Source organism: Centruroides vittatus, unplaced genomic scaffold (assembly GCF_030686945.1).
Source record: "Centruroides vittatus isolate TY-2023 unplaced genomic scaffold, ASM3068694v2 contig_983, whole genome shotgun sequence".
Lineage (NCBI taxonomy): Eukaryota > Metazoa > Arthropoda > Arachnida > Scorpiones > Buthidae > Centruroides > Centruroides vittatus.
In genome coordinates this window covers 637,443-665,278 of record NW_027122654.1, presented here as the reverse complement: position 1 = coordinate 665,278, position 27,836 = coordinate 637,443, and the positions used below count along the sequence as shown (strand labels likewise).

At 28.0% G+C, this 27,836-nt stretch overlaps 1 protein-coding gene across 1 annotated transcript in view; it reads left to right on the top strand.

Moving 5' to 3' along the window:
• LOC136985972 (agrin-like) overlaps positions 1-27,836 on the top strand; it is a 139,987-nt gene that overhangs the window by 64,470 nt on the left and 47,681 nt on the right. Inside the window, exon 3 of the mRNA XM_067283391.1 lies at positions 22,647-22,859. Coding sequence (XP_067139492.1) covers positions 22,647-22,859 — 213 coding nt within the window. The remainder of the gene's footprint in view (positions 1-22,646; positions 22,860-27,836) is intronic.

Below are 27,836 nucleotides of genomic sequence, written 5' to 3'. Positions count from 1 at the left end.
TTATTTATTTATTTTAAGTTTTATACACTTTCAAAGAGGATTCCTTTCGGTAAATACGTTTAAACTTTCCATTGAAATTTCATATGTGCTGAATAAATAAGGGTATAAGACATCATATTTCTTGATAGAATGGCAAAAGTACTTCTTCGATTACGTTTTGAAAGAAAACGGCTGATTGAAATTCCAGAAACGTGCAGTCTCAGAGAAAAGCTTCGAGATAGCGATCTTTCTAGGAGAAAACTGTTATAACCACGTAACCAATACAACCCCCTGATAGAACAGATTTCGGTTTTTTGCTGAAACAACTTTACACTGTATCAAATTCCTATTGGAGGCGAATGAGACACTTTGCTAGGCCATGTTGTATTATTGGTTGATGTCTGGACAGCTTTCTTTTTCCCCCCTGTTTTCCCCCTTTCTTTTTCAACTTTCCGCATCGGGAGGAGAAGAAACAGGGGAGAAGTTGGAAACCGAAGAAGGCAAAGATGCCGCTTTTAAGATACACATGTTGATGGGAAAATTACTATCTGCTGAGTACAGAACATCACTATAATAAGCGTAAATTAAATTGAGGAAAACAGAAACATTAATTTTAGAGTCAGTTATTGCATTTTACTCGAGAGTTGACGTCAAGAATTAGCTCGGTTTACATCGTCCAGATTAAAATAATGACTCCCAATAGCGAGTGCATCGCTCTAACGTTTTTCTACCCCTCCCTCCCGTTTCACTTGATTCAAACAATAGAAATTACTGCGGTTGGCTTCCTTTTTCCCCTTACTTAAAGGGGGCATTTTCAAAATAATTAGTGAAAAGTTACAGAAGTTGGAATACTTCATCCATCACTATGTCTGCCTCTTAAATTCAATATCAGTTAACTAATGCAACTTCTCATTTAATTGTTCGACAGAATATATTTTCGATTTTAATTTTCTTTAGTACTAAATGCTTCGGTTTTTCCGAATTGTTTATATATTTTAGCATCTTTCTAACACGTGTTGAATGTTTCTAAGATGCTCTTTTTATATTTGAAAAAAGCAATCAAAGTTATGCACTCGCAAATGCAGATGCTTGATATTATTTCAACAGTTAAATCCTCTCATAAGAGGACATTAGCAAATAACAAAGGGGGGAAGGAACTAAGGAGAACATTAGCAAAGTTTTATTACCCGCATTGTCGTTATCTTCTAGATAGGAAGAGATCTGAGTGTTCTTTAAGGAAGTCAGACAACCTCATGAAAATGCAGATAGCTAAAACTGCAAAGAAACATCAAACTTATTTTTATTCGTCCTAACAGATGTTCTTAACCTCCCACCGGAAAGTAATTACAGAAAAAAAGAGCAGAGAAGAGAGGAATAATTAATCCTAATATAGTAATCTTTATTTGACTATATATTATCGAAGAAGGAGCGTGTTCATCATCCGAGTCCTCATCATCTCACGTTTTCCAAGTCGAAACTTATGGAAGCGTCCTGTGTAATTTGGCAAGAGACCCACCCACCGAGGACCCATGAGAGTTGATAAATAGCATCATCAATCACCTCGTCCCCCATAGGATAATGTTGAAAAGACTCGGACGAAATCCCATCCACAAGAGAGTGGCCACCGCATTATGCAAATTATATACAATATGGAAGGAAGTAAATTTATTCTGTATTTCAACCTCGAGAGGGAAACAATTAATTTTGCTTGCTTTTCTAATTTTACCTCTCTCTGTTTTCCTCCGAGATACGACAATTGAGTTGATAATTCTCCTCTTCCAAATATCCTCATACTAGCTTTACGAATATCGAACTTTTAAAAGTTTAACTGAGCGAAAATAGAGAAATTATACTATTTAATTTACAAATCGATTAAAAGATTTAAAGTCAGAAACTAAAACTATAATAATTCTAAGCAAAACTTTTCCTAAATAATTTATTAAACATTAATTAAGTGATAATTAAAAGGGTATAAATCTTTAAATCCTGGATGAGATTATTGAAACTTCCATCTACAATAATGCTTTCCCTCCTCCTTTTTTTCCGCTTCTTACTCCTTAATAGCCACTAAAGTACACCTTCGATTAATCAATTCTTGTTTAACTGTTTTAATTAGCGGACATTTCTCATCTGTACTAACAAAGATGCACGGGTTTTGGGGAGGGATACATTAACACAGCGGACTTATTACAGCAGGAACGACAGCGAAGAAGCATGAATCATGCTATTTCCCCAAAGTGCAGCAGCGACTACACAATCGTTCCTCCAGAGACAGCTCTGGACGATAGACAAGAAATCAATACAGTCTGCTATTGCTGATGGTTTAGCTGGACCGATAGTCCAACATCTATTTTTCTTGACCCTATCGCTGTCTTTAATCACCGACTATCTGGACCCCCCTCGCACAGATTGACAAAACTCTGTCCTTTCAAACCTATTTTATTTTTCTAGTTTAGTTACTTGGACTATCTTTGGAACCGGTACAATCATCCTTCAGCTCTAAACACATTAAAGTAAATGTCAGCAACGTTTGGTATTTTTCTAGGAGCATAGTTTTGTGAACTCTTCCTATAAAGAAAGGAAGTAGAAGAGGAAATAAAAAAAATTCCAACTTGAAAAACTTACAAAATAAAAGAATATTATTCATCATTTACATAAAACTTAATACTAGACGAAGCGACAAACAATCGTAAAGTGTAATTTCTGCTTAACCATCCTATTCAAATGGATAATTTAAGATTAAAAATGAAGAAAAATGGAAGTTATTCTTATTCTAATTTACTTTAAAAATACATTTTTTAAGTTAAAAAAATATATATATTTGATATATCTTTAAAAATTCTCATCAAATTCGAATGGGCACGAACACACTCGATGGGTTTTTACATCATTTTCTTTTACACTCTTCGCATAAGAACAGCTTAATTATACGGGTTTGACTGGAGAGTTTTAAAAACATTCCTTAGAAGAAACTGTAGAAGACAGAAGAAGAGGAAGAAGAAGAGAAAAAAGGCACCATCACAAAGAATCCTCCTTAATTCCTTCGCTTAATTAGAATAAAACAAGTTGTTGATATCTCTTCTACCTCTTATATCTAACGTGCTATAAGACAAGTTATAAATTTTTACCTAATTAGCCTGTTATAAAATTCCTCTAGTTCTATTATCATATCCATCTAAAGTCTAGGTAATACATTATCCTCGTGAGACACACGACTCTAGACAAGGATTAACGTCCCCTTGCTAATGGAGGCACGTAATAAGATATCTCGGATGCCATAATGTCTTAGAATGACATCATGCACCTGTCTGCATGATATATGTGTCCACCTGACTACACTGCAGGGTGCTCAGGGACAGGAAACAAACAATGCCATAGATCAAACCTCCTACTTCTCTTAGTTGTAAGGGAGAAATGGGATTATTATTTTATAACTACATACCAAAAAATAATAACTTTTCTAACTAATTAGGTTGATCTTTTATGATTTTGTAACAATTTTTAATGTACTTTATTAGTTTATTAAGAGATTTAGTTGCTTCGATTGACGACAGATGGTGATAGATGTGTTATGCATCATTGATATTTATTGATGTAATTTACGGTTTTTAGTAAAAAATGTGGTGGAATTTTTGAATAAAATTTACACTAAAAAATGTAATTTAATTAGGGGGTTGTGTTTAGGTTTAAATAAATGTGAATACCATCGATTTAATTCGGGATAATCGGGAAAAAGTACAAGAAGAGCTAAAACTTTCGTTCTTTTGGCTTAATTTTAAAGATTTATATGGGATAAACGATAAGAATATTACAATTACTTATAAACGGGATTTCATTCCACCGATTTACTCAGAAACTTTAGTAAATATTAAGGATAAGACACAAAATTTCAATTTAATCGCAAGAATGTATAAAAGGCGACGAAAACACTAACAAAACAACCAATTTCACTCAAATTTGCTCATAACGCGTTAACAAGGAACCCACAACACTGATAAAATTAATTAAAACACCCTTAAACACGCAGCATCCCAGTGGTGGCCACACAAATTCGCCACTCAGCGTGATCTCTACAGAGAAGAGAAGAGGAGGATGGGGAGCAAAAGGATAAAGAAGAAAAAAGGGAAGCAAACAAAAATAAAAAAGCAGCTTGGAAATTATTTAGTAAATCTTTCAAATTAGCGATAGCGAACCGAACATTGGCTTTCTGAAACCCAATGGTTAATTACGGTTACTAATTATATGAGGGGTGGATGAGAGGAGAGAGGTAATGACGATAAGCAATTGCAGATAACTCAACTTTCCATTACGTATTCTGGGTGGAGACGGAAACTTGTGTGCCACACGTTTGCAACAATCGATGACTGGCTCAGTCGACACCTACTGATGACTGGATCAGTAAAAGAATCAGGAAGGAGAATGCTGTATAGTTTCCTTGATTCCATTCTGTTTGCCACTTCTATAATGTGCTATTGCTCTGACAAATGTTTATCGATCTACTAAAGTATTTCAATTAACGTTTGCTGAAATGATAACGTTTGTTGCTCTCTATCCATCACAACATTCTTCTTTTTATATATATATATATAATTCGTATATATTGGGATTTCTCTTATCGTTAAAATGATCATTTTTAAAATAGTTTCCTCCTCCTCCTCCTCCTTCTTCTTCTTCTCTTGCTCTTAATTATCCTTGGCATCACTGGATACATTACTTGATACTTTTATACTTTCGCTATTAAACACGTAATTAATTTATTAATATGGAAATTTATAAAATTGAATTGTTTACTCTTATATTAACGAGATTTGGTTAAGTTATCAACAAATTGGGCGTACAATTAATTGATTTTAAATGAAATTTGAACAAGAAAAATATGCTTTATGTTAATGTGAGATTGTATCTAGATTTGGATAACGATGATAAACTCAGTTTAATATGAAATAATCTGAGGAGCGCGTTAGAAAAAGTTGGAGTGTAGATTACTTTCGTGGTTTTATACTGTGTTAACGAGAATTTTTTTTATAAAATCTCTTTATTATATTGGTTTACTTAGAAACGTCTGAAAATATTAAGAACAAGGTAAAAAATTTAGTTTAAAAGTTTAAAGAGAGTTTTGAGGATATCACAGGGAATTTTTGTGTTTTCTAAAAATGTTTTTTCACTTTTAAATACATTTTTTTAGAATTAGAGTATAAAAATATATTTTTGTTTATCACTAACAAAAATATTCTAGAGAGAATTTTTTTGAGGAAAACTTTGTAGGTAATCAAATTAATTTTCCATCTTGTCTTTTCGTAGGCATTAAATTAAGCTTGCTTCAAGTGGAACATAGTGCCTAGAATACTTATTTTTTGATAGGAAGCGATAATTATTGAACTTATATATAAATTCGATCTATTAAGTAACCTACAAACCGCATTATTATCTAATAAAATGCTCAAGATTCTAAGTTCTCCTGATGCTTCTTAGCATCACAACTCCACAATATGATGGAACTTTAAGAATTTTCACCTATAAATTTCGCGTAAAGAAAGTAAATTTTAATCCTAAATAATTAAATTTTTACTAAAAATTACTTTAGTTGAAGCATATATCTAGTTAAACCACATAACTCTTAGGAACTATTTTTATAAACATATTCATCTCCATTACTAATTATGTTAAAATTATGATAGATTTTATGAATTTTAATCATGTTAAAGCCCTAAATTTACAAACTTTAAAGTGTAAAGGTTGGATAAAACAAGAAAACAAATTACTTCATTGAATTTAGATGAAGAAATTGAAGGCAATTCACTAAGAAATTCGAACCGTCAAGAATAGTTTTTTTTGCAATTTTTAACGTGAAAGAAAGCTATTCTAGCAACTAGAACGAAGTTTGGAAACTCTAACCCCAATAAACTTGGTTTGATCTATCAAGCAAATATTGATTGAAAACACAGGTATTGATTGCAAGAAAGAGAGAAGCCAAGCCACAGAAATCTTTAAAAATCAGCTTAATGAAACTTATGGAAAGAAATCAGCTACATCAAACCGGATATATTACACATTTCCAGACTAGATTCTACAGTAAAGGGTCTACTTTGACCCTGTTGAGACCGTTTTTTCGTGAAGATAACTCAGTCGAAAATGGAAAATGCCAATCACGATAGCTATCATTGGTACAAAGATTGAGAAAGTTGTCTGAAGCAGTGGTATACGTAAAGTCCCATAAGAGGGTTACTTGGAAAAAAAAGTGTAGAAATGCTACTGTAAGATTGGATACTGGAGACGGATCACTTCCTTACACTTCTTACTGAATTATGGTTCCTTTAAGAAGTGAAGACAGGGATGCTGTAGGTCAGGCACAATGCTATGCAGCTCTTGTGCATTTGGAGATTGAAGGTACACGTCTCTTACTAAAGTAAATAGGTTGGATGCTGTTTGGTTGTTTATAGAGCAGAGGTCAATCTTTGCCAGACATAAAACAAATGCCTTCTGCTGATATCTGTTTGTATGCTTGTAATGTAAGGGCCTATGTAAGTCCCTTAAGCGGTGCGGGTTCTTACAAATTCTGACCTCATTCGCTCTCTCTGCCTCATATATTCGCCATTTTTGAGTAAATTTTAGTGTGTTCTAACTAAAAAACTACTTTAATCAACGGAGAACGATCCAAAAATCAACTTTTCTTAAATTTCTAGAAGAAGAATTATATATAAAAACTCTTTAACCAAACAGTAAACTTTTGTAACTTTAATAAACTAGATAAAAATTTCAAGAATTTATCACATAAATATAAAAAATTAAACAGGAAAAAGTGAAGAAAAAATAAAATAAAATAAAGAAACACTCCATGGAATTACTTCCTTGTTAATTTTATTTTCTACAAGTTAACTGACATTAACAGCTAAGCATCGAAAGGGTTTAATAATAAATTCTTTAATTACAAATAAGTTTAATTAGTAATTTTAAATATTAATAATAGTTTTAACCAGTTATAAACACAAATTAGCAACAATTTAGTTTCAAATTGTGAAATATTTAAATCACGGTGATTACGTTTAAATTTATTAAGTGAGAGAGAAGTGCTGCACAACATGGAGCATTAGTTAAATGCGTGTTGATGCGTGTAATTTATCTTATCTGTGAAGCGAACAAAAGAGATTTTACCAAACAGTAATCGTCTCCTTAGGTAAATGCGATACAGACCATCAAATAGACTAACGAATCCCGAGTGTATTTAGTGGACAGAATGAGGCTTTATGGATTACCTCTACAGTATTATGGTTAGTTCATTGGTTAGATTTACTCAGCCTCCTCTCTTTTCTTTTAATTTTATTAATATCTGTTGTTGCTTTTTATTTAGTTTTTTCTCTTTTCCTCCTCCTCCTCCTCCTCCTCCTCCTCATCTTCTCTATTGATGCTTGGAGGATGGTAGTTGCGCTTCCATACTTTTAGTGTAACTTTGATCTCTTTTAATTATTTTCTAAGTTTGTGGTCATTTTTTCTCTTCCTCTTTTTAAATTAAATATTTTATGTTTTATATTATTTAAATCCGTTTTACTAACGGAGTCGACGTTAGATGCGTGCTTTGATCTAGTTTATAAGAAAAATTTACCAGTTCGTATATAAATACGCGATTTATATTAATCAAATTAAATTTATTAATGACTTTTTAATCTTTTTTGTATATTTTTATATTATTTAAATAAAAATTTTGTACTTTTTTAATGGATTTTTTTTATTAATGGAGTCGGTGCTAGATGCGTGTTTTGTTCGGTTTATACGTAGAAATTCTCTCGTTCTTGTATAAATATTTGATTTATAATAATATAATTAGCTTTATTAATAAATTTATTAGTTTTTTATGATTCTTATATCTTAATTTCGTTCAAAATTTATCATTTTTATGGTAATTTTTACCTATTTTCTGCCTTTTAGAATCGAGAAAAGTAAAGATCAATCACGAAATTTTCGTGATTTTTTTAAAGATAATTTCAAAGAATTTATGTTTTAATTAAAAATAATTATTTAAATTTTATATTCTTTAATTAAAATTAAGTTTTTAAATGCTAGAAAATATCTTTATACAACATTTTTTTTTTTCAATTTTTTATCCTCCATTTTATAATCTTGGAAGATGTAAACTCATCGACAAGTTATCACAAACTATTCTTTATTTATTAATTAAATCAACATATAAAAATTATATTTAACAATTTCTTTATGTTTTAAGATTAATATTTTAATTAATAATTTAAAAATTATATTCAAATTTTCAATTAAAAAAGGGGTCATCAACGAAGTAAACGAAGAAATTATTTATTTAACTTCTAAATTTATTTTTAAAAATTAATTTACTAATTTAAAACAAATAAAATAAAATTTAATATTTTTTAAAAAATATTTTAAAGTTAAAAAATGTTATATTTTTCCATAGAAGATAATTTCATGGATTTAATCACTTCAATTATTTGGTAACTTATATTTGTTTATTTTTTCTATTAATATTTAATTAACTTTAATTAATAATTTTATATTTTTTTAAAAAATGAGAAAATAATTTAAATTATTATTATTATTATTATTATTTCCCTAAATTTTTTCCTTTAAAAACAGATTGGCCCAAACGTCAATTAACCATTTTATTTTCTTTTTTGACACTTTGGTGAATTGACTTTTAAGTTAATTTGTATATTTTAATTTTTAAATTAAAATATGCAAATTAATTTTAATTTTAATTATTATATAATTATTTAAGTAAATTTAATAATAATATTTATTTAATTTTTTTATATTATAATCGTTTTATAAGTCGTACAAGTAGAAGCAAATTGTTTTAAATATTTTAAAATGTCCATTAAAAAATTAATATTAAATTTTTAATGTATATTTTTTATAAGTATTCATTTATTAAATTACAATTAATTATTAAAAGTTAAAAAATTCTTTTATTTTTATTCTGTAAGCTTCAAAATTTATAAAATTTAAGGGTTTTTTTTTTATTGTTAAAATGTATATTTTTTTAAATTAATCTTTTTTAATGTTATTTTTATTTTTTTAATTTTTTTTGTCTAGTTTCATCGCTAAAAATCTGAGAAATAACAATTTATTTCGATAATTTTGTAAGCTTTCCAAATAGGATTGTCAGGATCAAGCTAACTTATGCATTTTATAATCTCCTCTTAAAGTGCAATTTTTTTTCTTTTTCAATAAAAGATATGAATTTAGTAGCCTTATATTATTAAAAAAGGTTTCAAAAATTTGTTAATATACATAAATTTTTACAAAATTAACCATGATTTTATGTTTAAATTGCTTTAAAATTGAAGCTCAAATTCAACTGCATACGAGTTATCTCTACTCCTTGAAGCGTAAATACCTCATTTTCAATTGAAGATATGAATTTATTATGTTTAAATTATTAAAACAAGGCTTCAAAACGTTGTTAAAATTGATAAAATTTTACAAAATTAACCATAATTTTATATTAAGCAGCCTTGAAAACGATACAACGTCTTCAACTCGCCTGTAAATTAGAGCTGTGAGAAACATATAAAAATACTTCAGAAAAATCTCTTCCAATTGAGTTTATTTATAAATAACTCACACTTAGGAAGACAAACGAACGTTCAAATCTTAAATATTTCATTAACATCAACAATTTCTGAGGTTATCGAGATTGTAAGTCGCGACAATGGCACATATTAATTATATAAGAAAGTGTTCTAGCTTCAAATTCTATCAGGAATAAGTTATATATTTATTGAATTTTCAGAAAAATAGGATTGACAAAAATTATGTTCTTTTTCCTCTTATCGTGAAGTTTTCAATCCTGCTTTCCTAAACTTCCATTAACTGTTTTCTTCGCATCCTAGTCAATATGTCTGTATACTCGAAGTATAGAAAGTTGAACGAATTCCCTTCAGAATATTCTCTTTTATTCCCTTTCCCTTCTTTCTACCTATCATTCCAAGCAATACTTGGGAGAAGTGGGTTCCGCATCCGAGTCTAAGACACAACTACCTACATTTCGGGGTTTAGTTTACGCGAAAGGATTCATCTGGAATCCTGTTACCAAGACAACCGTTTTAGGCGAGAGAAAGCGGTTGCACTCTTGGGATGGAAAACATTCAATGCTCCTATTACGTTAGACATGCATAATGCAGTGTTTTCAACATCTCTAGTAAAGAATTGCATTTAGTCAAGGCTTTGAACTTTACTGACTACGAATAAGAAATGTATATAGTCGTTTGGGAAGAAGAAGAAGAGAGTTCAATTTCAAAACTCTTTTTCCATGAATATGGAAAATGTATCCCTCCATAGATCTATTTTTTCATTTTTCAAACTTTATATATATATATATATAGAAAATATTTTAAATTTATCTTATATGCAGCATCTCATCGTGGAGTAGGACGATGAGTTCAGAGCATCTATCTCCTTTAATTTTAACAAAATTTTCGTTGGAAAATCACTTCTTACTTTAACAGCAAATGGCAAATATAATTCAATTAATCTAGTAATATATTTTTTCTCACAAAATTCTGTCGTTTTGTAAGAAGGCCTGCGGGTTATTTCATCAAGCAAGTTAGGGATTGTTAGAGGAAAAATGCTGTATTTTTTCCCTCCTTCCTTACAATGTGGAAACACTATTAGAGTAACTCCCTGTGGGAAACAACAACTTCCGATGTGAGGTATCTTGACAAGGAATTAATTAATTCGTTAATATATTACAGTACTCTTGCGATAATTCACTCACTTAATGCTCCAGATGTGATAATAGTATCGAAGGTTTGCTAGTTTACAGTCCCAACGCGGTTCATTTGCGGTTAGAATATAACATGGAACCAAATTTCAACATGGCACTGCTTTATATCATATTTATGTGCTTTTCGTGTAATAATAAAACGATGTGACACACTTCATAATCGTAAATTTGTAGAAATAACTCAGTCCAACCGATCGAGTATACCATTCTAACTTATGGGGTGCTCTGTTTTATTTCTATACAGGGAAAGGATTTATAGATAAAGGAATTTATAAGAGGGGCCAACATAGTTTATCATGCCCAAAAAAAGAAATAAATAAATAAATTCTCTTACTCTTAAGAGAGTTTTCCAAAGTTGCTCTTGGTGATCTTTCAGAATCGCATTGAAAACGGTAAAACTCTATAAATTTTCCACATAAAAAATATATATTTCGTTGAAACCATTTGCTTTTAAGCTAATATATATATATATATATATATATATTTGTGATATATAAAGTATATCCGAATTTACTTTAGAAAATTCTTCTCCTAAATCGACCTCCGACCCGTAGCTCTTAAGATAACACAATTAAAAAATCATTTCGAGAGTAGGAAATTTATATTTAATGTCAGGAAACATTCACTTAGAAGTTGAAAATGTCAGGGGGAAGAAACGATAAATTATTTTTTTGGATTTTATCTACATTCTTGACCCTTGACCCGTATCATTTATTACATGATACTTAATAAGAAAGAAGGTTAAAAGATCTTCGCAAATTTAAAACTTCCAAATTTTTTTCCTTTATAAAATGTAGCACTTTTAGAGTATTTAAGTGTTTATATATATTTATAGACTCTAAAATCTAGCGTAAATCTAATAAATTCGCGTTGTTTGGGGGATTATCCTCCGAACTAGTCTTCGTTTTCTGCTAAATTAATTAAAGAATTGTTGTATGAGAATTATTAAATTTCTCCAAAATCTCTTTTCTTTAATGTAAAAATTCATTTTAACTTAATAATATACGAGTTAAATTATAATTAGTTTCAGAAAAATTTCCTCCAACTCATCCCACAACGGAGCAACAATTTAAAATAATGTATTTTAAACTGCAAGAATTCTCGTTAAAAGTCACTCTATAGATAGATAAATTTTATTCTTTTACGCGGAAAAAGAAAAAGGGAAAATCTTAAATTTAACTTCAAAATATAAAGAATCTTTTATAAATTTCTCAAAAATTCATCTCACGATTTGGTAGCATCATTTCAGATAAAATAATTAGAGCGAGAAAGATAACTTGGATGAGGGGGAGGAGGAGGAGGAAGAGGAGGAAGATGATTTTACAACAAGAAAAAATTTCTTATCTCTGATGTAGAAAAAACATTCACTTATATAAAAATAACCTTCACGTTTATTTCTTCCAAACAGCATTTGGACCAAACTGGATTATGAAAGCAAATCACACCAAACAGAAGGAACCTCCGAGGAGTGGCATCGAATATAAAATAATAACAAGTAAGAATAAGTCATTTCTACTCAGAGCCAATGGGTTTCTTTCGATAGAAGAAGCAAAAGTCTAAATCCTATCTAGCAAACTAAAAAGAAATAAAGTCTGAAAAGTGTGTTTTCTTGGAGATCGCCTGCACTCCAATTTCTTTGGTAGTAAGCCGCGGCTGACAGCCAGATATCCTGACTGTGATAAACTTACGAGATTTGTCTCAGGCAATAGCGACAAGGCATCTTCTATGCTTTGACTGATATGCCCTCTGCCGTCCAGACGGTGAATTACAAGGGAGAGTAAAGCGACATTGCCAAAGTACCACACTGCTCTAGCATCCTACTGATGCTTCTCATCCTCCTCTTCCTCCTCCTCCTCATCTTTTTTTCTTCCTCTTCTATTTTTATCCCCTTTTTTCGACTTACAAATCCCATACTATAGCGAGCAACGTAAAAGCGAAAGTTTCTACACGAATTTTCTTCGATTTAACACATTTCCTAGATAAGAACTAAGTTAATTTGATAGCATTAGACAACATCTTATCTGATGCTTAGCTAGCTTCACTCTAGAATTAAGACAGATGAGTTTATAGTTGGAAAAGGCGAACTTTAGGGATTTTTTTGGAGAAAATTCAATATTTCCTCTTTGGATTCTTTCTAAATTTGAATTTTTTTCTTTAAAAATTTGAATATTTATCATATTTTTAACGCTAGATGGAGACACTTCTTACGCCGCTACTTTCGGCTGTAATTAATTAATTTATTAATATTTTATTAAATTTCTCAGTAAACTTTATAAGCGCTGATATCTTTATTGTTATACATTTTTATATTTATTTTATAATGAACAATAACGTTATAAAACGGCATTCATTTTTATCGACTCGTTTAATACCGAATTAATTAGCACGTGGCTCGTTTCTGGGTTGGTTAAATGGCATGAGACTCGCAATTAGTGTATAAAAGATACGGTAATTAATTATAAACACGTTTAAAATCTTTAAACAGAAGATTAAATAGGTAAACTTGCAAATTTTCAGCTATTGACTAGTAGCGCTGGCTGGTGGCATTTGTCGTCTTTAAAAAGGAGAATTTTATGATAAAAATGATAAAATGGAATAAATTCTAATGATTTACTTAATCAAAAACAGTTTAAAATTTAATTTAACGTTAGAATAACCCGTTAAAATGCAAATAATTCTTAAAATAGAGGTGTAGAAAGCACGCTAACACCCCCTTAAAACACTTTACTCCCTCGTAAAAATTCGTCACTTGACACGAAAAAATAGGCATTTTATTTAATTAAAATGCCAATTTATCTGAAAAATATCGAATTTTTGAAGGGAAAACTTATATAATACGTAATTATAAATAAGGTCTGTAAACAAAATGGTGACAAGATAGAATGTAATGAGGTGATAATCCTGGTATTACTTTAGGTAAAGCGTGTAAATTGAATAAGTTTAAATTGAATAAATAAGTTTTATCGGGGATTTGATAAGTTGGAGCTTTGCAAACTTTGTTACGTTACTTGTGTTTGTACTGGATTGATCACATTAGTTTGTATAATGCTGCTTAATCCTTTATAAAATCGATAATTATCATGATGAAAACATAGATTTGATGGAATGATTATGCTTCTGCTTCAATTCTGGATTTTTTAATCGTAGGAAAACTGCCTTTTCTTATATTAAACTGCTGTTAAATCTCCATAAACACATTTTAGTCATCGTATTTTGTCGTGTAAATCTTTACTTTTAAGCAGTTTATCGTCATTATCGTCGCCGTTTAAGCTTAAGATGTTCTTGATGATGATTGTGGTGGTGGAGAATTACTCTGTAAAACAATTTATTCGTATGTTATTATCATGTTTTTATGAATAATTCCAGCTTTGATTAAGCTTAAGATGTCTTTTAGGATGATAGTGACGATTATGATGATAAAAATAACATTACTAATCAGTTTATCCATGTGTCATCATCACGAATAATTTCTAGTTTAGGTCTTCAGATATTTTCTATTTGAAGACCTAAACTATATTAAAGTGATTTTTAGAATAAGAATAATGATTGTGGTGATAAAAATAACATTTCAAAATTGCTTATCCGTTGGCCATCGTCATAATCATCATCATCGTCGTCATCAAAAACAATTTCCAGTTGAAGACTTCAAATATGTTCTATTTTAAGCTAAATGTGTTGGTTAGGATGGTGATGACGATTATGATGATAAAAACAGCTTATACGTGTGTCATCATCATCATCATGAACAATCTGCAATTTACGTCTTCGTCTGTCTTCCATTTAATTGTAAAATGTTTTTGATGATGCTGATGATAATTACAATAAAAATTAACTTTAAAAAAAATAAAACAGTTTATTTAAATATCTAATTTAAATAAATCTCAAACATAAAATTAAAATTCTACAGCTTTAATGTTTATTTTACATCATATAATTCATTTAAAACTGGGAGAAAATGAAGTGTAAATAAATTCCTTTCAATATAACTTGTATTGTAATGAAATTTTTATAATTTAAATAAATTATTAAGATTTTAAATTAAATACGAATATGAAAAACGACGTTTAAAAATTACAGGATTTCCTGTACAGAATTTATTATTTTTTTTAAAGTAAAATATTACTATGTAAACCGGAAATTAGTTACATTAGTTTTCTAAGAAATTTTAATATTTATTCATTTGTTTAAGCATTATAAAACATTAAAAAGTAAACGGAAAGTTCGTGAACGTGATCACGATACAGATACGTTCCTTTATTTATATTTTATACCCTTAAAACACTTAAATAACTTAAACCAGGAGCTTCTTTATATATATATTTATAAATGTATAATTAATAAAGAATTTTACAATAATTTTTTATATTTTTTCAGCTTCAAACTTGTTTTAATTAATGCAAATCTGAAGATACATCTTGGTCTTCTTTAATACTGATATAATGATTATTTTACATATTTTTAAATATTCTTTTCATGATTTTTAAGCTTAAATTCATTCTCTAAGCTGGTCTGAAATATATTTTCTAGCTTCTGTGATCGAATAATTTACTATAACATTATAACAAATTTAAAAATATCTTTAAAACATACCACGAATTCTTCTCTCGAAGATTCTCTTCGCATCTGCAGCGTACAAGTCTAAATTTTTATAAGATTTTGTAACGAAATTATATATTTTCTGTATATTTAACCTTTACAGTAAAATAATATATAATTTTTAAAAAATATTTCGTTAAAATCCTATGCTTAAAATATATTCGTTGATATGATTCAGTAAGAAATAGCCATTAAATATTCGGGATTTTCTTTATATATTTATCATTTTAGAATATATATTATATATAAAGGATTGAAATATTATTTTTTTAATCGATTTTACAACATAAAACGTGGTCGGAGAATCAAAAAATTAAATAACTTCCACATGATGAGTAGTTTTAATATAGTTTCCCATAGAATTCGGTTAAATAATTAAATTTAAACAGAATTTTTATCGATTTATATTTTAAAATTATGTATTATTTTAGTGTACAGATTAATTAATGTAGAATCTTTATAAAATATTAATAAAATTATATTTAAAGTTGATTTACTGGTTTAATTGTATGAGGAAAAGCACTAAAATTATTCGTGAATATTAAGGAAAGTCTTTAATTTTGTAGAAATTTTTTAATAATTTCTTAAAGGATGTAAATATGATTCCTGATAAATTTAGCATAAAGAATGTAAAAATTAAAACATTTTAGCGATATACATGAATAATTATAATGCTTTTCCTTATAGAATCATATTAGCAATACATTTGAAGTTCAGGGTAATCACAATTAAGGAACTCTCTGTACAAAGAACTACTGGGCAAATCTCTATCAAATTTAGTATATATACTGTCTTGACTATGCAGTTTCGATTTTCGAAAAAACTGTTTAATTCAAAATTTAGCCGCTAGGGCGAAATTGGCGCTGTTATCTCTGTAATGTGTTTATTACGTACGGTTTTTAAACGAATTTCAAGTATAATTAGCGAAATGTCCTTCACAATTCGTCGAAAGTTTCGAAGGATAGAGATAAGCAAGACACTTCGTCTGCAGGACGCTATTTTATATAATTAAATCATATAAAATGCAATATTTACTTCGAAAAAAGTATTTTTCTTTTAAAAATCGTCTGAAATAAATCAATTATAACGCGAAAAACAAATTACAATTTTATTACCGAAAGTAAAATTATTAAAAAATCGAGAAATTAATCTTAAATGAAACAAGACTTCCGGCTTAAATTATGAAATGTTTCCAAGTTTTTCAACAGAAAAAAGTGAAAATAAAATATAATTTAATGTCCTTTCTAATCAAAAGAAAACTGGGAATTTAAATTTTTGATATTTTATTAAATATTTTTCTTCAATATAATTCAGGGGCGGAGATGCTTTCCTGCATCGTTCTCCGTTTTAAAATGTATTAGTCTTTATTTTATTTAATTAAATATAATTCTAAATATATAAAATTACACAACTACAAAATAATATAAATTAAAAATTAAATTATTAATTTTTATAAATTTTCGGCTAGTTTTAATTAAATTTTATAAACCTTGAAACGAATGTAAATGAATTTTTAAGTGTTTATTTTAATTTTAATTGTTACTACAAGCTAAATAAATGGGGCATTATACAATAAAATCTAATATAAAAAGTAATTTGTATCACACATTAATACTCAATATTGAAAATTGCATTAACTAGAACCTAAAATGCTCAAGTTATTGTTGTTAATTAATAAATTTAGTATTTGCCTGTTGTATATATACTAGAAACTTTTGTAATATGTAATAGAAGGAAAGTATGGGGGGTTGAAAAAAATTATCTCTTAATATTTTTACATTTTTCGACTCGGGGCATCTTGAAACATCGAAAAATGCAAAAATATTAGGGAATTTTTTGTGTGTATGTTAGTGTGTGTTTGTGGGAAGAACAATTCTGTTCACCCTATTTGAAGCTTAATAACTCCTGTGCATTTTTTCGAAAATATCTGAAATTTTTCAGGGAGTTTTGTGTATTAGGGAGATTAATGCTGTTAAATTTTGATGATTAAAGGTCAAGGGGTGAGGTGATACAGGGGTCACGTTGTTGGAGTCGGATGAATGAAGACTTTATTCGTTATTAGCATTTATAATTTTATTTTTTTTATAAAACTTTTTTATACCTTCAAAATTAAGCTTTTTGCCACTTTATAATAATTTACAATATGAAACTTTTTTAAATATAAAATATCATAACAGATGGAGCCATACGCAATTTTAACTGTTATGCCGGGAAAGTTACGCAACTCATTACTAATTTTAAATGAAATTGTAATTAAAATAACCGAATTTTCTAATTTAGTTCATTGAATACATTAAAACTTTACAAAATCGATAATAGCGAGGTTGAGACCGAAGTTTTAAACGCGAAAACGTGTACGTCGGACGTTCAGCGCCGCCTTTCCTGTAAGCCTAGAAGTTTGACAATGGCGTTTGGAACGTCGAGCATGATTCCACTGACTTTCTAAACACCATTGTCAAACTTCTAGACTTACAGGAAAGCGATGCTGAACGTCCGACGTACACGTTTTCGCGTTTAAAACTTCTGCCTCAACCTCGCTAATATTTTTTAAAAACTTGATATGTGCTAAACAAATGTATCTTTAGAACTATTATTTTCCACTAAGACTGCTCTGTTACGTTTACGTGTGTTACACGACGTAAAGTGTAACATTCTACACAAGTTCTTATGTATTCTACATCTATGCAATGTAAAAAAGTTTTTATAAAAATCATTGGCATAAATTAAAAATATTACTTGTATTTAGGTGAAGAAGATAAATAAAAATATTAATTCTTCTAAAATAATTTTATTTATTATTAAAATATTATAAATTTCTTGAACAGCGATCTTTGATCAGAAAATGGCGCCCTGTTATCACGTGACACTCACTCGACCAATCATAGACAGCAATAGACACGGAAAGGAGTTTCGTTATTTTATATTTAGGGCTTTAACATTAAGCAGACAGTAGCGCTAAATTTTTCCCTAGCGGCTGAATTTCGAAGTAAATTCTATTTTCGTTAATCCAAACCACATACTCAAAACATTATGTATAACAAATTTAGTTGAGATTTACCCAATAATTCTTCCTACAGAGAGCTCTGAACACCAATCCTTCAATTATGATGAATGTTGAACAGCTCTGAAACACTCGAATTATTAACGTGTATTATAAAAATTCCTTAATTTTTAAAATACTCTAGACAATTTTTATATTCTAGAATAACAAGAATAACAATTAACCTACAAAATATTTTTTAAAAAAACCTGGAAATTTAAACAATACTCAGGAATATCTACAGCATGCATAAATAATTTCAGTGCTATTTATCAAATAATACATTTTACATATAAATTTATTAATATATTTTAAAGGATTATATATCCTTTAACCTTTGTACTTAAATAATATATAATCTATTAAACTATATCAATAAAATTCTACGTTTAAAATTGATTATACGAGGAACAATACTAAAATTATTCATGCATATTGAGGAAATTCTTGAGCAATTCTTTAAATTTTACCTGTTTTATGTTCTAGAATGGATCAGGAATAATATTTAAATCTTTAAAAATTTATAAAATTTGTATAATTTTTATTTAATTTAAACATTTTTTTCGATTGTTAGAAACGATCGTTGATGTCTTTATTTAATGTAGAAACAGGATCTACAAAAGTATAAAATTCTTGGTTTATGAACTATGAAAATAACTATAATAAAAGGTAGAATCAATAAAAATAAGTAATAAAATAGGATAAAAAAAATAAAAAAATAAGGAAAAATATTTTTAAAACATAAAAAAAATTAATAAATTTTACATTTTTTTTTACCTACAAATTTTTTCTAATTTTATTAATAAATTAATATTAAAAACAAGTTTCAAAAATAAAATTATTAATTTAAGTTTATAAATAAAATATTTTTTAATTAAAAAAAATTTCATTTTTAAAATTAGTTTACTTTATTTTTTAAAATAAATTTCAAGCAAGAATCTGGAAATTTTTAAACTAATATTTTTATTTTAAACATAAAAAAATTTTAAAAAAAATTATAGAATAAGTAATTAAAAAAATATAATTTATTTTAAATTTTATAAGCTAAAAAAAAATAATAAAAATAAAATTTTCCATAATCTTAAACGTGGATAATTTATCAGGAGAAAGTAAATATTTTTCAATTTAATTATTATCAGAAATTTTTATTAAATATAATTTAAATCTTTAAAAAAATAAAATAAATTTTTGTATAATATAGTTAATTTTGGAATTTTTAATCATTAATCAAATTTTTTTAAAATAAAATTTAAAAAATAAATATAATTTAATTAGTTTGAATTGTTTAAAAATTGCTTACTACTACTTTAGTTTGGTTTTGCTGATTTAATATTAAATATTTTTATCTTGTGCTGATTTAGTAATTTTTTTTAGATATAAAAGTATAAAAAAAAAACCTTTAAAAACTCTCATGCCATCTGTTGTGCAAGTAAAACATTAATATAATTATCTAATTTATCAAGAATATTATATTTGAATTTTAAATTATTTTTTTTAAATTCAAAAATAATTTTTTAAATATTTTTAATAGTGATAATAATATTTAAAAAAATTATTATAATTTAATTAAATAATAAAAAATATATAAACATTTTTTTTCTTTTAAAAATTAACTAACAAAGTTTTTAAACTAGATTAAATAATTTTCTACGAGATGTGATCTTGATTACAGTTTTTAAAAATATTTAATTATTTAATAAATTTGTATTAAAAACTTTTAAATTTTTCATATTTTTAATGATTTTAAAGTTGTTTACTTTAATTCTTTGTAAGAATTTTTTTTTATTTCTTTTTTTTATAAATGTTGACTTCAGTAAAGCAAGATTATTTTTCTTTGCCGCAAAATTCCTCAAAAAGTTTTTTAATTATCTTAATTATTTACAAAAATAATAGAATATTTTTCATTAAAAATATATTTTAGGACGTCTAGGGAATTTTTTTAAAGGTTTTATTTATTTACTTACTTAATTTTTGAATTAAATAAATTATGTCTTTAATAACGGTTGCATGCGCGTTATACTCGAATCGCCTATATATAATGTCGTTATAAGCGAAGATTTATATATATCGCTCTAAATATGTAAACATAACTTAAAACACGAGCATATTTCTAAGTTTTTAATAGTTTTATAAACAGTAGAAGCTCACGAAATTAATATTTTATAGTTATGTACAGGTATACGAATTCCTGGTAGTGACAGGCGTTCTATTTCTGGTTTAAATTATGCGCATTTTTTAAAAATATTATGTTAATATTTTATTATATTGTTAATTATAAACGTTTAAATGTTACATAAACGCGAGATTTTTTTTTATTTAAAAAAAATAACATTTTTTATATCTATTTTCTTCTATCAATCCCAATGCCATTAGAACAAAAGAAATGCAGTAGCAAGAAAGGGAGAAAACAGTATAACAATTTTCCGAAATGTCAATATTCGTATATCCACCTAGAAAAGAGAAAAAGAAAGAAAGAAAAAAAAGATAAATAAATGAAACTCTCAAAGCTGAGTGAAATATTGTGTCCATAAAATAGGTTTTATGGGTTTGTCCGTTTTCGCAGTCAGAGAATGTGGTCCCCTGTTATAGCGATATTGGGTTGTGCAGTTTGCAATGATCATTTACCTCCCTGAGATAAGGATGCTGTAATCTCTTATACAAATTCCTTATTGAGAAAATGAACAAGTTATCAGCGTGAACTAAATCGATTTATATCTTCTTTAGTGTCTATAGCTTGTTTAGGGGAGGGCAAGAGAAAAAAAATAATAATATAAAAAAAATATATGAGACAAAAGGAGAAGGAGTATAGAAACCTTTTTCTTGTAGCTACAATATCTGATTTATAAATCTGTAATATCGAGAGAATTTTCTTCTTTTTTCTATCTCCTAACAAAAGTGAAGTTATTAATTACTAAAGAAAGTCGATGATAATTTTTCTCGATTTTAATCTGATTTAATGAATAATTTCCATGTTTATTCCAGTCATTTTTATCTTTAATTTTTTTTTATCTTTGATTAAGATCGGTTTCGATAGGGTTGTAGATGGTAAGAAATGCTGTTATTCTTCGTTAATCAAAGGAAAATCCCCCATAACTGCACCACACAACTAAAGAGGGATTAAGGAAGACACCCAATGCACAACTTGTTACTGGACAACTTCAGACAGCAACTGTCCTCAAACAGAATTGATGAGGATGTAAGTCTTCTAATGATTCTGTGCATTACACATCTATTTTATACTTTAAGCTATCAATTTTGATAACCATTAAGCTATAAAACTTCAAGAATTCGTCTTTTATCATCCTATATTTATATAGAACTATATATCATGAAAATTTCTTCATTTTCACATCATAAATTCTTCTCGCTCTCTTTTTTTAAATAATTTAATTTTATAACTTCGAAGATTTTAATTTGCTGTAGCAGTCACATCGTTCATTATAAAGCAAGATAAATTAGGGATTATCTAAATTTAAGGAGTTCATTATCCAAATTGGCATTTCTAATAAAGCAGAATTAATAATGAATAATAATTTTTCTTATTTTTTTTCTTTTCCATTTTTAGATTATTTCCTTCTAAAGAATCTTTCTAATGAGGCAAATCTTCATTCCTCTGTGTATATATTACATAAGGCTAATTAAGACATTACTATTCTAATTACTATTGCCTTAACTGAGCAATGCATGCAACAATGGAATTTACACGATGATCTAATTACTGTATGTTATAACAGATCATCTAAACTTTAGTTTCGATACGTCAAAGATACATTTTCCTCCAACAGCATCATCAGTACAATGATGTTGTTTACAAACTTACCACTGTATATATATTTATATAAGATAAACTATGATCCCCGAGGCCCCTTATTACAGTAATTTAAGCCCCTAAACCCTCTAAGATACGTTATAGCGAGGTTGCATAAATTAAAATCCATTTAACCGAATGGTATTATATTAAGAGTTAAATAATTAAATACGCGTAGTAACTAATTTATAATTATTTTAGGCCAATTACAAAATTATCTAAAATCCAATTTAAAAGTTTCTTATCTTATTTAATTAGAAACACCATTCTACCTTAGAATTTTATAGGAAATTTTATTCTAATTTCTGAAAGAAACCAAGACTTTGTATCCAAGACGAATTGATGTTTTGAAAGGAAATTAATTAAGGAAGACATGTTTTATTTATTAATATTGAATGGATACTGTTTGAATTCCCGTAATTACTTCGTTTTATTTTTATTAATTAGTGTTCTTTAATGATTATTTCCAGATACGTGCGAGTCTATGTACTGCGCTTATGGAGCTCAATGTTTGTTAGACGAAAGGACACAACAAGCGTACTGCCGTTGCCAGGACACATGTTCCGATGTGTTTGCTCCTGTTTGTGGTACCGATGACGTCACATACTCCAGTGAATGTCAGCTACGTACCGCCTCCTGCACGCAGCAGAAAAGGATATTCGTCAGACACCAAGGACCGTGCGGTACGTTCGACGTAACCAATGATTTTGAGTACCGTAAACTCGTGTTATTATATAATATTTTAGTGAAATTAATATATAATTTATGTGGGAAATGAGAAGGTTAGAAAGTGAAAACTTGTAGCAAAAATAACGGAAGGGGAGAGAGAGAGAGAGAGAGAGAGAGGAGAGAGAGGGTGGAAACGGGGGATTGATAAAAGAGAAGAAGAAAATGATGCATAGTAGTAGCTGTGATGTGTTAGGATGAAAAATGAGATAACGACGGACATGGGTAATATTACTCCAGCACAGTTAATAAGAGTAGATCTGTAGACAGACCAAAATAATCCAATCACAGAATACATTACGGTAAATGACAGAATTAAAAAAAAAACAGAAAATGATGAATTCAAATTAAAAAAAAATTAAAGCCATTTAAAAAATTAAAATTTACACAAAAATTATATCAAAAAATCCCTTTGAAGTATACAAATTTTGAGTTAATTACACACTCAAAAAACCTTTAATAATTTGCGATAAATTTTGGAATCTTCATCCTTTAATTGCAATTATCTCTTTTTTTAATTACATTAAATTAATCTATATGCATGAGAAGTATTTATTTTTATAATCAGAATTAATCCATTTGAGGAATCCCTCTTCTTTACGGAGATTTTTGTCAACAGCTAGGTCGACTGATCAGTTAACTGATGCAGAGACGATGCACTTGGACTGTATCTAGTTTCAGCCATCTGCTTGTGACAACTCAAGACTGCTTTGTTATTTGATGCCGGTGAGATCTATCTATCTATCTATATATATAGATGGATAGATAAAAAACAAGAAAATATTGTTAAGAAAAATATTATATAACGCTTTAACTCTATATTTAGAAAAATAAACGAAAAAAATTAGGTAAGTTAAATGAGAAATTTCAAAAAATTAGAGTCAATTTTTATGATAAAATGTTTAAAATATATCTTTTAAAAGTCACAAACTATACAAAAGAATTTTTTATATATTCTTTAAAATATATTTTTTAAAGAAAACCTTCATTTTAAGGTGAATTAAACGCGCATCTTTAATTTGAGGCCATATTTTTACGCACCTAAATTTAATAAATTAATAATTAAACCAAAAATAATTTACCCCACTTATCTACATGTAATTTACTTAAAAACTTTCAAATATTATTTAAATTAGAGCTAAAAATACGATTTTTGTAAAAAATTTAAATAAAATTACATTTTGATATATAGTTCACGTAATAAATATTTTATATCTTTTCCTGAGCTTGTCAGATGTTTTTATGATTATGAATATAGCCAATTCTGTTATATCTTTAAGCTTAAAAAAATATTAAATAATCGTTTGAGATGATAAAATTCTTCAAACGATACGATTTTCAAACGATAGTCAGTTATCTCTCGAATGTTTCTAAATCGAATAAAGAATAATAATGATAAAAAGGGGGAGAAAAGTAAAAATATCCAGACAAACGTACAGACGGAAAGACGCCCAAGAGGAAGAGAATTTGATAGAACAGGACAGAAGAAGAAGAAGAGGAGGAGGAAGAGGAGAAGTAGGAAGAGAGGAGGAAAAATATATAGAAGCTCCTCATTTATGACTCTTTTTTCCAGTTTATCTTTAGAAATTCGGGATGTTCGGAATAAGAAAATTCACACAAAAATACAAATGTCAAAATTGATGTTATAAAAATAAAGTAATGTGTTTGTAAGGCCGTGTGACAAAACCAATTGAGTTTTGTACAAATAGTACAGATATAAAGGGGAAAAAAGTAAACTTAATCCTAAAAAAAAATAAATATATCGAAAATTACATTTTTTTTAAGTTTCCTCTTCTTCTTTTTCGTGTTTCTAATTAGGTTGACAACACTTGTGTAATTAAATCGACTAGGATTTCTAGGATCCACTTTAATGAAGTTGGAAAGAGAACAAGATTTTAATTAAATCCATTTTATTCGGTTTCGTTGGTCGTTAAATTTCCTCTTTTTTTAATTTTTATTTTTAATTTTCCATTTAGAATTCGAATTTTTAAACTTATCTACGGACGTTGTTCGTGTTTTCTTTTCGTTTCTTTTTCCTGAAAGAATTTTATTTTTGATTTATAAGTTGATATAAAAAATTCTTTTTTATCTTCGGAAGAACCGGATCTTCTATCTCATTGTAAAATCTTTTCTATTTTCTCTTATTCTTTCATCACGTTCCAAAGTCTATACAAGGTTGTTAGCTATATATTTAAGCATTAAATAAGTTATAAAAGTTAAAGATTTATCGAGTGTTTTAATCATTAATATCTGCTTCAAGCAACAGAATTGCTTAGATTCTGTAGAGACCCACCTAAGATAATTTATAGTAACCTTGAGACTTATCTAATTTTTGACAGTAAAAGTGATGTTTAAGTAAAATTTTTAGCGTTATATATGTCGTAGAAGAATATTTCTTTCTAAACTATCCTTATTCTTATTAGTAACTAGAATTGTTGTAGATGTAAGATGCTGGAGATTAATCAGCATCCCACTTGGTTTATTTGTTTTGTACTTCCTTAAAAATTCTAGAATCAATTATTCTAATGAAAAATGTGATCTCTTTCCTAAGAGTATTCAAGAAAATTTAACAATTTATCCAAAAATTAACTAAATCGATCCAGATATTAGCATGGGAGATTAGAAGAAACCTACTCAAGAATTGTAGAATGTACCACTTTTCTAAGATTCTCCTCACAGCTTATGTTTGTAAGCTCAATATTAATTCGAGAATTGCAGGATCATTATCACTGCTATGGCTCGTGGAGACAGGAAACTCATGAATCATAAACGTGTACAATTTTAAGCAAATAAGTCTATTTAAGTAGCAATAAAAATGAAAAAAGTTGAATTTTTCAAAGGATTTTCCGACTAACTTTAGCTTTTAAACCCAATAGTAACTCATAGTTGCTACGTTTTCATGACTTTCAGTTAAACCCTAATTACCATAACTATAAAGTAATATTTTAAGTGGAAAAAAGTACGAAAACTAATTACTTAAGCAATAAAAAATAGCCAGAAAGCGAGACTCCACTCAAGAGCCATCTAATAAATTTTAGTTCCATCTTCAATAGTAACTCACAGTTACAGTTGGTGAAACTCTAGAGAGACCAAGCTAAATCCCACTTATCAGAACCATTTACAAGTAGATTACATTATATAAATTTCCAAGGATAGCTTCTCTCACGAGGTTTGCTAGCATTTTAAGAGAATTTTCTCCTCCCCATCTTCAAAGCATCCATTAAGAATTACGGAAGAGCAGTGCAATTTCCGAGTGTACTACAGACGGAAATGCTACTTCTAATAACCATTTATACATAAACAGATTAAAGAAAATGCAATTTTTCTTAATGATTTTTATATTTTTATTCAAATTCTTCTCGGTTTATTTTTGTGAAAGTGCCATTTCTCTTCACTCTAAGGAAGCTTTTAGGGATGTATTCTTAACTTTATTTAGCTTGTCCTCTGTCGTTTTCTGTGCTGTTTCCTTAGCACATGTCGTTTTTTTTAGATTTTCCAATAATACTACCATCAGCAGAATCAACATCAGCGATTTTTATGACTTTTTGTTTCATCAATAAGTTGTTTGTATCAATATATAGTAAAGTATGTTGCGTATTGTGTTCTCCACATGAAAAATTCATTGGCATGAAATATTCATCAGAAATATATTGTTTTATTTTATTTTATATTTTATTTTATCGTTTGAAATTTATTATATATAAATATATTCCTTCTTCTTCTTCTTCTTCTCTTCTAGGTTTGCTAATAAATTCCGAATGGCTTCACTTTAATTGATTTTTTTTATAAATTTTCAAAAATCTCATTTAAATTTCGACATTGATCAATGCTCCTGTAGTGACAAAAATATAAAAAATCACCAAAATATCTAAAATTTATTCGAAATTAATTCATTTAAACTTGTCAAACGATAAATATCTTCTGTAAATTAATTTTTATTTATCCTTATTCATCCTTACTTAACATATGTTGTATACGTTTAATTTAAATTTATTTCAAGTATTTTTCGACAGTTTTAGATTCACACCAATAAAATTAATGGTACATAAATTTTGATTATACTTAAATAAAGCAAAAAAAAAAAAACATTCAAAAATGAAATTATTATTTTTTCCTTAACGAGACTCGCGCATGATGTCGGGAGAAAAAAATAAATTAAAAAATTTAATTGAGTTAAACTTGAATTTTTATTTTTTAATTATATTTTTTATCGATTCAGTAATACAGATTCATATTTAAATTTTCTCTGTTAAAAGCCATTTAGCCTCCAGCCACTTATCTTTTATGTGACTATGTGAAAGGCAAGCAAATCGTGCTCGTTAGTTGCTCTATAATAATAAAGATATCTACACGAAAGCTGATGATCTTTAAATTCCTAATCATCTCTTAAATTTAGCAAATTCGAATAATAAAACGAGGAAAAATTAAAATATTTAGTGAACTATAAAAACAAAACTCGATACTTGCAACGTAAGGATGAGAGAGAGCAAAGGAGAACAAGATCAAGAGAAGAGAAGAAAGAGAGAGAGAGAGAGAGAGAGACGTTAAGAAAATGTTTACTAAATTAAAGCAATTTTAAAAGGAAGAACGTTGTTTATGAATGCATATATATCGATTTTTTCCCCTCCTTAAAAATGGATTTTTAAAAATCAGAATATGAGATTTTTCTAAGAATTTTTGTTTGCATAGTCAACGAGTCTCCGGCATATTAGGAAGTTAAACTTTTATATATATAGCAAATTCGGTCGTGTTTAACCATCCAGAAATTCTGTGACGTTCATTATGCACGGATAATAATATTGGAAAAGGGAGGAGAGAAGTGCACATCACTAGAGAATGAATATGTAGAGTAATGTATTGTTAGTAGGAGCATCATCGTTCATTAAATGTTCAGTACAGACAAGTAAAATATCTTATGAAGGATTAAATACTTT